Below are 18065 nucleotides of genomic sequence, written 5' to 3' on the forward strand. Positions count from 1 at the left end.
TAATAAAAGAAATAGTGGGCCGGCACAAAACACGTGGAATAAAGGGCAGAAGCATCTTTACCAACATTCACAAAGCGAGGTGTGTATTAGAGTGTTGCGATGTCATCAGGGGTGCAGTCGCGATGCTGCAGATTGATTTTGAGAAGGCCTTTGACCGCGTGCCACATGAGTTGCTTATAATTGTGTTAGAACATGCGAATGTTGATACGGCAATAACAGAAGCTGTTTGTATGGTGTGCGGTGGTTGTAGTACTCGGTTGGTTGTTAACAAAGAAGTGGGATATGTTATAGAAGTGCGGCGCTCAGTTCGCCACGGATCATTCATATGATCCTTCATATTCATCCTTCATATGATCATTCATATACCAACTAGCTCGCACCCAAACCCTTCTGAGTCGCCACGGATGCTCTATTTCTCCTCTCCTTTTTTGCATGTTTATTGAAAGCTTTTGCCTAAGTATTATAAACCGCAGTACAATTAGTGGCTTCAGGATTCATGCATGTGAAGTACGCATTCTGGCATATGCAGATGATATAGCTGTTTTTTGTTCAAATCTAGAAAGTATTGCGGAGGTTACTACCATTGTAAAACGCTTTTGTGAGGTAAGCGGAAGCGCAGTCAATTGGGGAAAATGTCTTGGTTTTTGGCATGGGGATTGGGATCTCACGCCGCAGTGTTTCCTGAATGTGCAGTGAGTAACAACACCGGTGAATTATTTTGGCGTACCCTTATGAAATTATACCAACAGCGATCTTTACTGGCGGAGGCAGACAGAAGAAATCCGAGAAAAAGCCGAAAAATGGAAGGGCGAAGATTTGTATATCTTTGCTCGTGCTACAGTTTGCAATTCGTTTTTCATTAGTAAATTGTGGTACGTGTTGCAAGTGCTCCACTGTTCTCGAACGAATGGGCAAAGACTTCATCAGGTCTTTGCCGTGTTTATATGGCGACGACGAAGTTTTTTGTGCTTGGTTGGTGAATTTTTTTCTAGTCCTGCAGTTTTTCTCTATTGATACGCTTTTCGTGCGTCAGTAACAGGGAACGACATTTGTGCTGAACCCTGAAAACTCCGACTCAGCTGGGAGATACTCCCCGCGGAGCTTGCCATGGAAGATATACTCTTGGACTCACCTGGCGATCAGCACACACCGCCCTCGGCTCGGAAGCAGCTCAGTTCAGCAGTAGAATCCGACGCTGCTGATTGTGAGCTTTCTGAATCAAGATTGGAAGATTCGGATGCTTTCATACCTGCCAAGGACCGCCGTCCAATACAGACGTCTCCGGTATCGTCCTCAAGTGAAGCGACTATCATATACAGCAGCATCAAGACTACGACAGTAGCTTTTATGCCCGTCGACGCGATGCCAAGCCTGATCTATCTCCAGACAAAAACTTAATGGTTTCTTCTTCGAACTTGCCCCTGGACTAATGCAAGAGGTTGGTGTGAACCCTTGAAAAAATGTCATTGCCGTTGACACAACAGATGACAAGATCGTGCAAACTCTGCTTGGTTGTCTGGGGTCCACACGAGGCCCTACATACCACAAGGTACAGATATAGCAGCTGGCGTCGTGTCTGGTGGCGACTTGGGTCTCAAAGACGACGTTTTTAGGAGCATGATGGTTTGCATGCCACCATGCAAAATAATTAGCGTTCGAAGGCTGGGCTCGTCAAAATGTATGAAGATACTTTTTGCCTCTGGAAAGTTGCCTAGTCATATAAAGGCTGGACTTGTGCGCTATACTGTTCGACCTTTTGCACCACGGCCTTTACAACGACACAAGTGTTTTAAGATGAGTCATGTTCAGGGCTCTTGCACCAGAGATCTGGTCTGTGCTAAATGCGGTGGGAGTCACCATGTAGGAAGGAAGGAAGGAAGGAAAAAGTAGAGAAGGAAGGGAGGGAGGTTAATCAGTTTAGCTTAACCGGTTTGCTACCCTACACATGGGAGAGTCACCATGTAGATTTCTATGAAAGTCAGGCATATGGGTGCCCTAACCGTATTAGTGAAGATTTGGCAACAGATAAAGGATGTCCTTCATTGAATAATGATCTAAAGGCTCTAAAATAGAAAGCCCGAAAGAAGGCAGCAGGAAATGAAAGCTTCCGTCGCCGTAGTGATGCTCCAGCGACTGGAAAAGCAGCGCGCTCAGAAAATGACAAAGACACAACGCATCGGAAAGCAGGGGGGCGGACCATCTGCCTCTCAGACTCATCGTGGCCAGCGCTGCCATCGAAATCGCCGGAACAACTATCTGAAAAGATTACAACCACAGTGAAGAGCACTGCAAACACAGTACCTAAACCGGCCTCAGCCTACGACGATGTGCAACTTGTCAATCTTCTGAAGGTGCTTGTCAACGTCATCAGATCTCTAATCGCCGGTCATGAGACACCAGCAGCGTCAGCAGCAGAGCAAGTTTTGGAGGCCCTCGTTCCAGTTCTCGACGGCCTTCGCTAGACGTTATACCGGAAACAATTTTAACAGTTGTCAGCAGTCTGGCCCCTTCTTGCATCAATGGAATGTCAGGTCGACGCGACCGGGGCACGCTGATCTAGTTCTTTCACTCATCGCTATGAAGACTCCCCCAGACGTTATAGCGCTTCAGGAAACTAACGTAAGGAAAGACAAATATCGATTGCCAGGCTTCGTGAGCGTCTACAGTAACACTCGTTGCGCGGAACCAGATTGTGACTATTTCCAGCGTAGGCCATTTTTTTGAAAGGGGTATCAGAGGGAGGGGGTTCAACTGTTGTGAACCGCGTTCTTGAAATTCTCCGTGAGAGCGCCTTTGGGTTGAGTTTCACTTTTGAGTTGCCTTCGCACGGATGCCTACAGTTCCTGGACATTTGCATTGTTATTGATGGATCCCGTGCGTGCTGGAGGTATCAGCCTAGCTCAATAAAAGGTATTTTAAACTACCAGTCTGCTCATTCGAAGCTTGTCAAAAGGGGAATTGCAAAAAACTGCCTGCGTGCTGCTCTTGACAAGTCCTGCCAGCATGAAATGCAACATAGCGGGTTTTTACAGCTGCAAGGACTGCACAGCGCAGGATTTCAGTATGAGATGGGCACCTTGGTGCTAGAAACCCTTGACAAGGAAGTGCGGGGCCCATCAGAGCTCCGCCCAAGCGTAGAGCCGCAACGCCGAAGACCTGTTGCCATCCCGTACTACCACCAAATCTCTCACTGCCTCAAAAAGGTGGCTGAAAAATGTGAAGTCCCGGTCGTTTTTACGGCGCCCAAGAAACTGGCGGGCGTGTGCAACATGGTGCAGGGAAGGAAGAAACGAAATACATGAAGTATCAAGCACGTTGGCAGGTTCGTCCCATGCAGAATAGGGGTAGTGTACCAGATACCCCTCTCTTGTGGCAACAGCTACATAGGGCCGACGAAATGGTGTCTAAACGTCAGACTGCAGGAGCACCGCGCAGTGCTAGAAGGATTGGCGGGGGGGTGGCAAACTGGCTGACCATTGTCGCCACTGTCGTAATTGCACGCCTAGGTTCCGCGACACTAAAGTCTTGAAGGTGTTCGCGTCACAACTGAGCAGATAAATCTTTGAAGCTTACTGTATAAAAATGCAATCTGGCAGCTGGGTAAGCAGCTCTTCAGTGTCACTGAGTGATAAAGAGTTCAATTATTTACATGCAAATTTGTGTCACTCACGCCCGCATGCCAATGTCGAGTGATGGTTGTCCGATGATTGTCAAGTGTGATTATGATACATGAATAAATGTGGGCTTTCCCGGAGTAAATCTCAGCTGAAGTTCCGCGCCTGTCCTGTGTGTTTCCCTCTTCGTCCGTTGGCGTTTGTCCGGTTACATGATGCATTCCAATATCGACACCAACTAGCCCGCCTCTCCCTGTTAAACATGTTTCTGAAAAGGGCTTCATCGTTCCGTGGGATGACCACTGTTTCTTGTGCCGAAAACCAGAAACGATTGAACATGTGCTCCTGGAATGCTGGGATGTCCTGCAAAGGACCTTGAAGAAGGATTTATTTCCCTTTGGATGCACAGGGAATAAGGTACCTAATGGTTGACAACGAGGATGGTTTTACTTATGATATCACTATGTTATTGGCTTTGCATAGTATCTGGACGTCACGCATGGCTGTTCGCCATGCAGACGTTGATGCTCGTCCTGCTATATAAAGCACTTTCGCGAGTCTCTCATTTCATTTCTGGAAATGGAAAAAGTGCAAAAGTGTGTACCCGATTGGGTGCCCCGTATGGAATCTTTGTTGCATATGAAACAATTGTAGCATGTGTATTCCACATTACGTGATTGGTTACTATACCACTGCAATAAAGAAAAAAAAAGTCTGTGTGGCAAAGTGGTAGCGTGTCCGACTCGCGAGTTCGACTCCCAACTCGACGGACCCAGTTCGAATCCTAGAATGTGAAAATTTTTTTCGTTTAAACTAAAATAATTTACTTCACAAATTTAGATGATTGTGAGACATCATGTGACTGTGACATGGGTTTCTGGACAAGTCGTGAACGCCGCCGCCTTTTCCGCTTAACGAAAGCCTTAACGCTCTCGCGTTCAAGCACTTCAATTATTAAGGAGAATGGCTTTAGAGTACGCGATTTCGGTACATTATGCAGGGTCAGCCTTCGTGATGCTGCGCCTTCGTTACTTTTACCTTCAGTACACCTTGCTTAGGAATGTGCGTCTACCATCCCCGAGGATTCTCGAAACACCTCCTTTCATGGCCCTGCATGTCACCATCACATTGCTGGTCACATCTGTCGCTGGCGCTGAGGGCACTGCAAGAGTGACAGTTTCTATGGTCCTGCTGTGCATTTTTCTTGTGCTAACGCAGTATTCCCTGTCTTTTTCTATTTTTTTCTTCTACAACCTCAGTGTAGAATAGCAAACCGGACGCTCGACTGGTTGACCTCCCTGCCTTTCCTCTTCTTACTATCTCCATATGTGCTGTCTGTGGTATGTGAGCTTCAGATCAGGCTGGATTGAAGTTAAAAACGGAGAACAAAACATTCGGCGAACTGATTTAACTTCAACAAAATGGCGACAGCAGGTTAGAGACCGTGCTATTGAAGTGTATGGAATGTCTGTTTCCGTAGCCCCTTATGCCTTCTCTCTCCCCCTTTCTTACTGTTAGGAACTGCGAATTGAGCTTGAGCAAGGCTTTATTTCTGTGATGAAAAAAAAAAAAAAGAAACGAAAGAACTACGCCAACAAAATTAGGATTCCTTGACAGTTCTTATTTAAGAAGCATGTTTATGGGAGCACTGCAAGCGTTCCCTAAGCATTCCACAGCGAAAAACACGTGGGTGTGCAAATGTTAGCCTCAGCTTAGTTTATTATTCTTAGTCATGCTTGCTTTTTTTTAACATTATTTGCGGCTCTTCGCTCAAGAGGTCTGCTTGTGGCATGTGGCGAGGTGGCCTGCTGGATATAGTCCCCGGCGTGGCCGCCATGAGCTCGGCCGAACCGACGCTGGCACGGCGTGGGCGGTTCGGGTACAAGCCGCACACCGCATCCGTTTGCGTAGTCTCAAAGTGTGTCTGTAGCGAAGCGAACGCCATTCATTTTGCACCAGCTGTAGCAGAAAGCTTCATCATTCCCCGCATACGTCCAGATTTTTCTAACACCATCGCAAGACGGCATGCAGGACGTTAATAAGCACTAGGGTGAAGCGCATCAAGAGATAGGCACAATCCAACCTTTATTTTTACTTCTTTCTTTTTCATAGAAGCAGGCCAGAAAGAAGTGTCAATGCTATTACGGAGTGGTATTTATTTGTTTATTTATTTATTTATTTATTTATTTATTTCAGATAGTGCACACCCCCGCGCGACTGGTCATAGCAGAATGGTACAGATCGTATATCAGAATACAAGAGCAGAATATACGAAAACTGAACTCTATCAATGCAAACACTATTGCTATGCACTTGTGTTCAGGATATGTGACAGAATATATTCTACAGAATACGCGAAAACAAAGCAATATCAATACAAACAATGCAGTTATACACTTCAGCCGTTCAGTCGTTGAAACCTCAATGAAATAAAATTATTTGCATGCAAATGAATCCTCAAAGATGATCCTGGGATGGACTTAATTCACCATGCTCTCTGCCAAATCGCAGTTAGAATCATTCCATTAAATTAACGTACACGGGGAAAAGGAGTACTGGAAAACATTGTTTCTGTAGTTGAACTGCATGCACTAAGCTGAGACAGCGACGCTGCGTGGTCGCATAACCGGACAGAAACGACGTATTCTGAAGTCCGGCAGCTTAGGTGACCCTTTACTAAATGAAACATGAAACTTAGGCAACTTATTTTATTCCTTTCAGATATTTGTTGAAAGCCAGCTTTTGCAGGTAAATTGGAAGCCAAGGTCTTTCCATAGCTGTTAAGTTAATATTTTTGACGGTATTTTTACTTTAAAGTTAGATGCCTTTGGAGCACGACGTCGCAGGTTTCATTCCTCACCACCGTGGTATTCCGATCAAAGTGGAGTGAAAAGGGCCCAGTATTGTTGAATGGTCGTACTTAAGAGCTCCCCCATAATATTTATTATAGCAGCTGTTGTTTCTTACATATGGTTTACCTCACTTATCTATTACCAGTTAACACGATTAGTCATATATATATATATATATATATATATATATATATATATATATATATATATATATATATTACCATTCCGTTCAGCGTACAATTAGTTACAAAATCTCGTCTGTTCGGACAGAGCCTGACATAGTCACGGAGCAGCCTGAAGATATTTACGTATTGCACCTTAATGCTTATAATATGTATCAATATTTAGAGTCGCCACAGAATGCAAGAAAAGAGGTAAGACGAACATATGCGGCTATCAGATTTTGAAGCTAGCGAAGGAATTGCAAATGTGGCTACTTACTATTTCTTGAAGACCACTGGATTAAGTTGAAGTGCACCCAGAAGCGTAACTATTACGTGGTGCCAAAATGAAGCAGTTGTTTTACGTCGCGCATGCTCACTAATATAGCGGCAAGCCCTTTATCATATTATTTGTCTTCGTCGCTCGGTAGCAGACATGAAAACTGAATCACGTGCTGCTAAGGCTGCGTCACCATAGCGAAAGTCCTTACCGCTTAACACTTTACAGAATGCACTTGTTAGATTCAGCGTAACGATTGGTTACGAGGCAATAACTTTTACTGCCTGAGGTGCCCGAAGCACGGTACCCCCTGCTTCAGAGACACTGCGTCGATGCACATACTGCCTCCAGTGGCAAGGTCCTTGTGGAATTGCCGGCAAAGTGTCGGCGATGTTTTCGTAGATGTTATAACGCATATAGGCAGAGGTATTTAATATGTACACTTTGGAATCACAGATAGATATTCGCGCCGAAGAGCGCGCCATCCATTCCTGAATCTGGGCCAAGCGTCGCCTCGGGAGAAAACGGAAGCAGCCGTTGTTCAAACTCCGTTTCCTTTTCACGAGACACTTTTCTGCAACTCCCGACAAGCACCGCTCGCGATGCCCTGTCTTTCTTTGCTTGTGCTTTATTTAGTACTGCAAGAGAGAGAGAGAGAGAGAGAGCGAGAGAGAGAGTTATTTGTAGTAAAAATTAAAAAAAAAAAGATGCGGTTCCCTTATCAGCACTGGCGTATCTAAAGGAGCTTAGAAAGGAATAAAAAAGGAGGATAACATACCACAAATAGGATAGTCCTCACACAGTGTGACTGATAGCTGCGTACAGGATGCCTAGGAGTCCGGCCGGTCTTAGAAAGCCCATAAGTATTCACTGTACTACGGCAAGCTTATTAATATTGTCTTCTAAAAAATCACATGGGCTGCTGCGGCTCCCTTATTCCTGGTTCGGAAACAGTCGCAACATGAGACCCGATGAATATGAAGTCGACACTTCCGAAGATGAGTTTAACCTAACCTGTCGGACGTTTTGCACTAGCACTCGAATATTGACTGAAGGACAGGTTGAGTGAAAACACAGTTTATCTAAACTTTTGCGTAAGTATGTTGCTGTGGTGACTGTAAGGTTGGGAAAGAGAAAGGGGGGGGGTACTACAGTTAACTGTAGGTATTAACAGTTAACTGTCCTCGTCCACTATCAGCGACCCTTCAGTGGTAGCATTTTGAGAAACATTGGTGTTGTCTCTGGGACTGAGTTTTCTTTGCTGGTGACGTTCTACATAAAAGGAAGAATGAGAATATTAAAGAAAATAGTGAACGCGAAAGGCCGCACAAAACTGGCCAAAGCGCTTTTCAAAACTACCATTAAAACACAGAGAAAAATGAAAGAAGACGTGTACGAACGTGGCGCAGCCGTTACACACAGAAATTACGAGGAAGTAGCTTCTCCTGACCTGACGAGTTTTCAGAATTGGATGCGTTTCAAATCCGACTGTATCGCGTTGCGCTTCCTATTGATTACCAGAATAAACTTGCACATAATACCAAATGTTTTTACACCGAGGAGAGTATAGAAGTTCGGTCTAGTTTAGCCCTATAGAATCGCAAAAGCTTCCGCTGAAACACTTAAAAAATTGATATCGAAGATTATTCATAGAATTTCCCTCAATATCATAGAACACTGCTTAGAGGAGCTATGGGACAAACGCTGCTAGTTGGGAATAACGAAAATGACAGTATAGACGGCGCGAAGAGTTGTTGTGAAGCAAACGCTTCCTTAAACATGATGGAACAAGGCGTAAGCATGACCGAATAAAATACGGAATTTTCATTTCTTAGGACCATGAAGACCACCCCTCCTATCGTGTTTGGACTCGCGTAGTGTGCGGGTGTTTACGGTACCCCGTCGACAAAAGTAATTGACACGCATTGAAGGCTCGTTGCGCAGCGTCGACGCTTTGCGAGACTCTGTGCATCATAAGTAGACTCAAGTCTTTCCAATACAATATTATAATGCAGTGAATGGTGCCTGTGGAGTTCACAAGGACGCAGAGGCAGCGGGAAAAAAAACCACGAAGTAATACAGATCAGCTCCAGAAGATAAACTGTGGGCAGTCCAGCGCGCCGATGACGCCGCCAGAGCCAAAGGGCTCGTAGCAGACCCCCAGGCAGGGTGAACCCTACTCTATTAACTTGCTGGACAAAATAAGTTTTCACCACCACCACCAATACAGATCATAGTTATACGTGGTGACCGACGCCCTCTTTGCTTGGAGATAAGGCCACGTTTGCACAATTTGTCCCCACTTTTGCTACACGGAAAAGCAGCTTTGTGGGAACTCATCCAGCACCTACTAACGCTGCAACACTGGCTGCATCTAAAGCGTCAGGCGTGCCATTCTTGCTCATTTACCAGTTTCAAGGCCAACTTTGCAGTTCAGACTTGCGGCGTTGTTATGTACTTTAAGAAGGGTGTTAGGCCCGTCGCGGTTGCCGCAGCATCGGCAGAAATTTAATGCACAGACGTTCGTTCCTAGGGCAGGTATAGTGTACGTCGAGCGTCAAATGATCGTAAATGCACGTTCTTGTACACCTAAGCCACACGCCAACTACGATATCCCGCGCCTTGCTGAATATCGCAAATGTACAAAGGCTAGTGCCCCAGCTCCGTACGCCACACGAGAGCTACCGGCTGCAACGGCGCGTACCTGCAGGCGAAACGCACAACCGACGAACAGACGGCTCTCCTTTCACAGCGAACGGTCGCAGGCGCGCGGCTCCGTTTCTGTACGGCCTGGCAGAGGCGACGCGAGTACCGCTGTAACACGGCTCCTCCCGCACCGATCTATTTCAGTTCTGTTTCACCTTCAAAAAAAAAAGGCTTCAACTATAGGGCTTGGAAGGAGGTGGTTATAGTAGGTTGGCGCTTTTAACCCTGCGTTTGCCTATAAATCAGACCTGACCAAGATCACTTTAAACAGGAACTACCTAGTTCAGGTTAGTATAATACTCAAGCACTCGTTTAGGTGTTTGTTTCTAGCTCCCCGCAGTTATTCAAGAAGTCTCATTAAGATATATGTGCGTGCATGCGCCATTTGCGCTTTAGCCCAACCACTGCGTACACGTTATTTGTCACCCCACAGTAAACCACAAATGTCTCTGAGGTGCGCGAATTAGGTTCTAACGTCGAAGTCTAAGAAAGGTATCTGGTAGACGTCACAGACAGGTATGTTTATGCCAGTGAAATTCAGGAATTGAATTGAATTCTATGGTTTCACGTGCCAAACCACGATTTCATTATGAGGCACGCTGTAGTGGGGGGCTCCGGAGTAGTTTTGACCACCTGGGGATCTTTAACGTGTCTCCAATGCACGGGACATGAATGTTTTTGCATTTTCTCCCCATCGAAATGCGTGCACCGCGACCGGCAATCAAACCAGCGACCTCGCGCTTAGCAGCGCAACACGATAGCTGCTAAGCCACCACGGCGGGTGAGAAATCCAGGACATCTAGAGTAAGTTGCTTTGATTTAAGAGATGGACTATATATTTGATCACACTAACTCTAGTGTCTGTTGTCACAACTTGACTTATAGACCTCTTTCCATCCGCACATGAATAGTTGTTTTCCAACACGCGTTAATTTTCAATTTCCCTATAACAGAACTATGCTTTCTGATTTATTCAAATTATAGTCCAAAATTAACATCTCTGCACACCATATGTGCGCATCAACTTTTGTTTTATTTTCTGATACAATTTATTTTCAAGAATTTATTTCAATATTCCGCTTCCGCCTGGCAATATAGGTCTACAAGAATGACTACATTGCACTGCCTCGTGCGCGAGCATTTGCGCACGCGACGTATCTGTTCCTGCTGTGCGCGCGTTCTCCCCGCTGCATCGTGACACTGCGTCTGCTGCGAACATAATATTAAATATAGTAAGCACTGTCAAACATCTGATATCCCGGGCAGTCACGCATGTCCATGACCACCGATGCAACGTAAATCTGACATGTCCGCCTTATCAGCATATCTATAGTTCGTTTCAAATATACAGGTGTTACAAATACGCAACATTTTGGCAACATGATTTGGGCGGCCGTTTATCGATTGTTGGAAGACTGATTTTTTGTAAAGATGGGTAAAAGGGGACGTCTCATGGATGAGTCTTATAGGTCCAACCAAGAACATCTCGTGGATGTTAATGGAACATTTGTGGTTTGCAGGTCCAGCGTCTGAACAAGTAGGATTCAAGGCCGTCAGCTGGGCTTTCATCTCAAACTTCTCATTAAAGCGAGGGTCTTTTTTTTTTGAAAACAAGGACACCCATCACTTTAAGCCTTGAATTTCGCTCTTGTTCGGACAGCGCTGGCGAATTCGTGAGGCAGCAGCTCCAAAGAGCTGTGCAGCGAAGGACCGAGTCCTTCAAGCCCGTTTCCACTGCCGCTCCCCTGCTCGATTATTGTGCTACTTGCACACGCATCAAGGGACATTAGGAGGTGGTTAGGACTGCACCTGCTACTTTCTTTCTTTTCCCCAACGTACCGAACACCACGAAAAGATAAATGCGACACCCAGTTTCAGTACAGAATAAATAACAGGGACAAAGGGATATGGAAGCCGACAGCAGAAAAGACATAAGGGGCAGGTGCGAAGAAAATTCGATGCACGCGAAAGAGGATTCACGTTTAAAGTATTCAGGGTTAAATGTTGCAGTAAAAGAAGTGCAGTAAATGAGAAAGCCGGAACAGGTGATGTATCATCGAAAAATTTAAGCCAAATGCTTAAGAAAAGAAGCCATAAAAAAGTGAGCGCATGGCGACGATAAAAACAACAAACTTCTCGCAATGGTATCTTTAAAATGAAAGAAAGCTAAAGGAAAAGAAATAACTGTTGCTAGGTGTTAATAAACTAGGTGATTTAGAGGGTTTAACAACACTCAACAATGCTGAGCGAGTGTATCAAGTTTCTTTAGTGTTCCTTTCTCGCGCACCGTTGATTGCGATTTATTTATTTTTACATCTTTTAGAGTCTACATCAAAGTTCGAGTACTTGATGGTCATTCTTGACGGCTACCCCCGCATTGATTGACGAGGATTAAATAAGAAATTTCTAGGGTCTAGAGCAAGAGCTACACTCAACCGATCCGAATCGACCGTTCACACTCTCAATATTTCTGGCCCTTTGACCATCGAAAACAACACAGCTTAAAGGCATTGAACAAACTCTACATTTTTTTGCGGAGACGCAGGCATCCTTCACGAGTACAAGATGTGGCACCAAATACCAAGGAACTACAATAATACCACAACTGTCTTCCGTTATTTGTACTTATGTGCATATGTATACCATGTGTGCCATACCCTATTTTTTTTCTTTGTATACTGTGATGAAGGTCGCTTTTGTGTGTCGTATCTCTGTACGTGCACTATTTCATCGATGTGCCTTCTCACCTGTCCATCGCAGAGTGCATTGCAGCCTCGTGTACGTTTTTGTAACTCCGCATGCGCGTACGCGTAGGTACTTGGTGCGGTGCAACCTGTCCTCGCCTTTTATCTCTGTATGTAAGACTGTATGCTGTAGATTTTTGACTCTAAGGTGTTGCTTCTTCTCACACTATTTAAAAAATTATTATTATTGTTGTTACTACTAAGCGAAAAGCAGCAGCTGTCAATATTACAGGGTGACTAGACCTGTTCCTTTTCTATTCATTTCAATAATAAAGGAAAATGTGATTCACTGACACGGAGCACTGCGCACGCGAGCCATCGTTCACACGAAGAACACGGCTTCTTATCAAGGACCAGGCTTTATCGATTAACACCCACTTTGCGTGCTACCTTACGAGTCTGTTTCAGTGAGCTCGTGTTGAGCGCTTGGCTGCTGCTCGCCGTATTGGTTGCCAAGCTCAAGGCTACACGCGCTATAATTTTCTTTCTTTCGTGAATGAACTTCGAAACAGAATGACAATGAGTTTTGAGGCAATGCTAATGGATGACGCTTTCATTTCTTTCGAACGTAGTCAGTTGGTGGTACGAAATGTTGTAGCCTCATTATAGATAGAGTCTGGTGGTCACCGACTGCGTTTCGTGAATGTTTCTGCAATTTGCGGGTTCGGCACTACCCATTCTGTGAGGACATCACAATCTTACAGTATATTTCACCCTTCCTGAATGTCGTTCACAGAAACACATCGGCAAAGACAACAACCCCGTTTATTTTTCTTCAAAGTCGACTGAAACGCCGAAAGGGACTTACTTTTCCCCCTCGGACATACATCCTGATTCTGGCACAATCTCAGAGTTGTGTTTAAGGATAAACTTCTGGCCTAGTGAAATCTCAACCAACATTCACTATGACTGCATTTCAGTAGTTGTTCTGGTCACCTCCCCTTCCTCCAGCAAGGTCAAAGGCGAAAATTGCGTCTGGACCACAAATGTTGCCGTCATGGCCCAGAAAGCACCGAAAACAATCAATTTCATCCGAATTCTTCTCTAAATAATCTTGCAGACTTTAGTGGATCAACGGGCAGCAGAGAAGCTGCACCGACAACAGAAAGCGCACTGAAATAACATTGCAAGTAAAAAAAGCACTGCTAAGAGGGAGCAATCATGTGCAGCTTAATCCCCAGCCAGGATGTTAGGGATTTTGTCGAGGTGGCCTTTCATCAATAAAGGCTGAGGTTGCGCCTCACGGTCTTACTTTCTTATTCGGTATGTCTCTTGTTTTTTTGTTGTTGTTTTGCAGAACTCCGAAGGGTTCCAGACAGCAGCGCGAGATGACAGAGGGCAGCCTAGGAGCCCAGTGCGACAGGCACTTCACCGAGAGCCCTCCAATTCGATGACCATGGAGGCAAACCGCACGACTTGCAACCCTGCAAAGTACAGGGTCAGCAGTATCGTCTGGGTGGCCGGCATCCAGTGCAGCCTCGCAGTGGTCGCTTTCCTGGGGAACCTTCTTGTCATCGTGTCCGTGTGCCGGTGCACCCGACTTCGCACGATCACCAACTACTTTGTGCTGAGTCTCGCCTGCGCGGACCTGCTGGTCGCACTCAACGTCCCTTTCTATGACGCTTTCTACTTTTTCGAGCATCTGTCGTGCCACAGAAGGCTTTGCATGTTCCGCTACTGGTTCGCTACGTACTCTACCGCCTGTTCCTCCTTCAGCCACCTGGGCGTCGCCGTTGACCGGTACGTGTCCGTGGTGCATGGCATATCGTACCACCGCCTCATGCGATACCGACTTGCCGCCGGCTACATTGTCTGCGTGTGGATCTCATGCCTGCTGTACAGCCTCTTGCCTTACATGGGCATCGGCGACAACAAGGACTATCCGTTAGCCCTGGATGTCGTTCATGTCGTCTGCGATCTGACTTATGTCTACTCCCGCATCTACATCCTAGTGACCGTGGGCATCTCGACGGTTGGCACGACCCTGACTCTGGTCTTATACTTCTTCGTGTTTCGCGCCTCGTGGAAACACTTGAAAGCGGTGGCGTCCACCAGCGACGCTCACCACCGAGTCAGGCAAGAGGCCCGCACCGCGTGCACCATGGCGCTGGTGTTGGCTGTGTGCATACTGGGTGTCCTTCCCTACTCCGTCATTGTCCTCATTCCGTTCTTCGTCGACGTGAGCACGAGCCTGCAGGTTCACGTAAAGCCGTACGTGATCTGTCTGTTTTTCGGCAAATCATCTCTGAACCCCGTCATATACGGATGGAAAGCTAAGGATTTGAGGGCTGCCTTCCGCGACATTTTGTGCCCACGAAAATCGAACGGTGCGAGGCCAACGTGAGTGCAACATTACCGTGACGAGTTGTTGGTGTCATTTCTGCAAAGGAACGAGGACCGTTACAAGAGAAGTGTTGCTTTTCAGCAGCCTGAAGCCCTTCACGTGGGTATAGTGTCGTTCTTAGTATACCCTGTAAAAATACCCTCATGTGCAATAGGAAATAGAGCAGCAAGTTTGCATTCATTGATGAAAATAGTCTCCCCAGCCGAAATGGATTATTGTCGAATGGCAGGTCAATAAAAGCTGGCTGGTGTTCCAGTATTAAGGTTTTAACTGAATACAAATGACAATGGGGATGAAGCGATGCTGCAATTAGATTCGAAAATTCTACTTAAGTGCATTTCGATTATACTCATCCGATAAAAGTTTGAATCTGACATGAAAATATTTAGCGATAACATTTTCTCTATAATTTCGCGAACATGATGGAACACTTTTCTATTTGACGAAGATGTAAAACCTGTTTCTTTTCCCAGATAGCGGGTGTAGCCCGTAATATTGCACGTCACCATACAGCAAAACACTGTGAGACATTAAAACCTCCAATCGACGTCCGTAGTCACCCAAAGTGAAAAGTTGCATAACATCATAGTTGACATCTGAGTCACTTACGACAGAGCCTCAGTTACGAAGAAACGAGATTAAAGGAACGATCTCACTTCATTAACATCTGCAGTGTTTCACTTGCAACCGTGTCGTTTATCGAGTGTACCTTGGACCAAAATAAAGTATGCCTATTTATTTACTGCTCAAAAGAGATTCAATGTTTTTGTGAGCGCTCAAGGGGGAAACATAACTCTGTTAGATTAAATATTACTGTCATGCGTGGCTGCGGAACTCCAGCGATCGCTCCAAACCAACGCTCCCGCGCGAACATAACTTGGCTGGAATGGAGAACTGGTGGTGGATGCCTGAGCAGGGACGAGGCCAAGAGCAAGAAGAAAAGTTTTAGTGTATGATATCAGTAGGTACACAATGCCTCACGACTTCAAGTGTACGACAGAGCTGGAAGAATGCCAACATTATACTAATACATAAGAAGGGAGACGTTAAAGAACTAATTCGTGGCCCATTAGCTTGCTTTCAGTATTGTATAAGATGTTGAGCAAGATAATTTCCAATAGAACCAGGGCAACACTTGACTTCAATCAACCAAGAGAACATTCTGGCTTCAAGAACGGATATTGGATCACATCCATGTCATCAATCAGGTAACTGACAAATCTGCGGAGTACAATCAAACTCTTTATGTGGCTTTCATAGATTATTAAAAGGCATTTTATTCGGTAGAGATACCAGTAGTCACGGAGGCATTGCGTAATCAAGGAGTACAGGAGGTGCACGTGAATATTATGGGAAATATGTAAAAAAATTCCACCGATACCTTGGTTCTCCACAAAAAAAGTTGAGAGTTACCTATTAAGAAAGGGGTCAGGCCAGGAGACACTCTCTCAAATGCTATTCACTGGATGCTTAGAAGAAGAATTCAAGCTATTAAACTGCGAAGGTTTAAGAGTGAGGATCAACGGCGAATATCTCAGCAACTTTCGGTTTGCAGATGACATGTTCAGCAACACTAGCGATGAATTGCGATAAATGGTTGAATACCTTAACCGAGAAAGTGGAAGAATAAGGTTGAAGATTAATATGCAGAAGAGAAAGGTAATGTTTAACAGCCTGGCAAGGAACAAGAATTCAGCCTCTAGAGTCTGTACAGAAGTACGTTTATGTATGTGAATTACCCACTGGCGACCCTGAGTATGATAAGGAAATTTACAGAACAAAAATGTGTTGGACTACATACAGCAGGCATTACCAAATCCTGACTGGGAGCTTACCACTGCCGTTCGAAAGCAAAGCGCTAAATCATTCTAGCGATGCTAACATATGGGGCAGTAGCTTGGAGGTTAACAGAGAAGCTCGAGAACAAGTTAAGGACTACGCTAAGACCATGTAATGCGTAGGGTAGATAACCGGTGGACTATTAGAGCTACAGAATGGGTGCCTAGGGAAGGGAAGCGCAGTCGAGGACGGCAGAAAATTAGGTGGGGTGATAAAATTAGGAAGTTTGCAGGCGTAAGTTCGAATAAGCTAGTGCAAGACAGGAGTAATTGGAGGTCGCTGGGAGAGGCCTTCGTCCTGCAGTGGACATAAAAATTGGCTGATGATGATCAGTAGGTGAAAAAAAAAAACTAGTTAAATAATGCATGGCTAGAGAAATAAACCCCTAGCTCCCTATGCGGGGGTGGATCTATGACCAGAACTACACGAGACGTTATACTAAAGTGTCGGAGTTTGACCGGCGCCGTCAACGAATCAAATACCTGCAATTAACACGAGCCTCATGCCCAGAGCTGCGAACACTGCTACCATTTCCACAAATATACTAAAAACTTCCAACTGAATTCTGAAAATGCCAACAACACCAACATCAAGAGTAGATGCAGGTACGTCGTACGCAATCGATTGTCCTCCCGGTTTAAGGGAACTCCACTCAGTTTTGGACGTTTCGTTCGAGAGGCGTTCACGTAGCCAGCCATGCCGTGGGCGACACAAAGAGATGCTGGCTCATTCCTAATTACGCGTCTCACCTCTTTTCGGGATTATTTGTTGTGTTTCCATGGTCGGTTCTAAAGCAAGACCCCAGTAGCTCTTGGCCAAAACGGCGTGCTCTTATGTTGTAAATGACCGAAGAGTTTGGGGCTTCATAGCATTCTGTGGCGCGCCATGCGTGATGCGACACACGGCTGTGTCCATGTGATGGTTTAAGCCAATCGAAGCGAGGCCATAAAGGAGCATATCTGAATTGACTGGCTGCACGACCGAAGAGCCCGTCTTCCAAGGGGTACGCAAGCCGTGGGGAGTCGCCTTGACAGAGCACTGCAGCGCCTTTGTGTGTACCGGAAAGTTCAAGTGCCGTGAGGAATGTAAAGGTAAGGGCGGTCAACGGGTAAACGAGACATGCTTGTTACGATACCAGGAAATATCTTTTCCTTGTCATACTTGAGTGATGTCTTTAGCATGGAGTAGCCCCAAGTGGTGACAATCTTGCTGTCATGGAAAACTGAGACCACTCCGTGGTCCCGAGGTACTCGCAAAATCTGCTGAACCCGCTCGGATGAAGACGGATGGTTACTTCCAACACCTGCTCCCCCAGGTGCTGCGGAGGAGTCCGCTGCCTCCTCCGAGGGCATTTGATCGTCGGCGTTTGCTCGTTTTGGTGCTGCAGGATTTGGGTCCCCGTTATTTGCACGCTTCCGTCCGGTTGGCATTCCATAGAGACTGCGGCCTAGTACGTGCTCCGCGACCACGTTCTTCGCACCCAAGCCGGCTGCGCCCAAGGCAGAGTGCCAATTGCCTGTTGATA

General features: G+C 45.7%; 1 protein-coding gene and 1 long non-coding RNA gene across 3 annotated transcripts in view; one reads left to right on the forward strand and one right to left on the reverse strand.

The window, feature by feature from the left end:
* Positions 1-15439, forward strand: part of LOC126521672 (adenosine receptor A2a-like) — a 42761-nt gene extending 27322 nt beyond the window's left edge. For both annotated transcript variants that reach the window (XM_055065819.1, XM_050170397.3), the window contains exon 2: positions 13655-15439. In XM_055065819.1, coding sequence (XP_054921794.1) covers positions 13748-14701 — 954 coding nt within the window. In that variant the 5' untranslated portion in view covers positions 13655-13747 and the 3' untranslated portion in view covers positions 14702-15439. The remainder of the gene's footprint in view (positions 1-13654) is intronic.
* Positions 7200-18065, reverse strand: part of LOC140218931 (uncharacterized) — a 270707-nt gene continuing 259841 nt past the window's right edge. The window contains exon 3 of the long non-coding RNA XR_011895085.1: positions 7200-7545. This is a non-coding gene — a long non-coding RNA (uncharacterized lncRNA). The remainder of the gene's footprint in view (positions 7546-18065) is intronic.

Source organism: Dermacentor andersoni, chromosome 6 (assembly GCF_023375885.2).
Source record: "Dermacentor andersoni chromosome 6, qqDerAnde1_hic_scaffold, whole genome shotgun sequence".
Lineage (NCBI taxonomy): Eukaryota > Metazoa > Arthropoda > Arachnida > Ixodida > Ixodidae > Dermacentor > Dermacentor andersoni.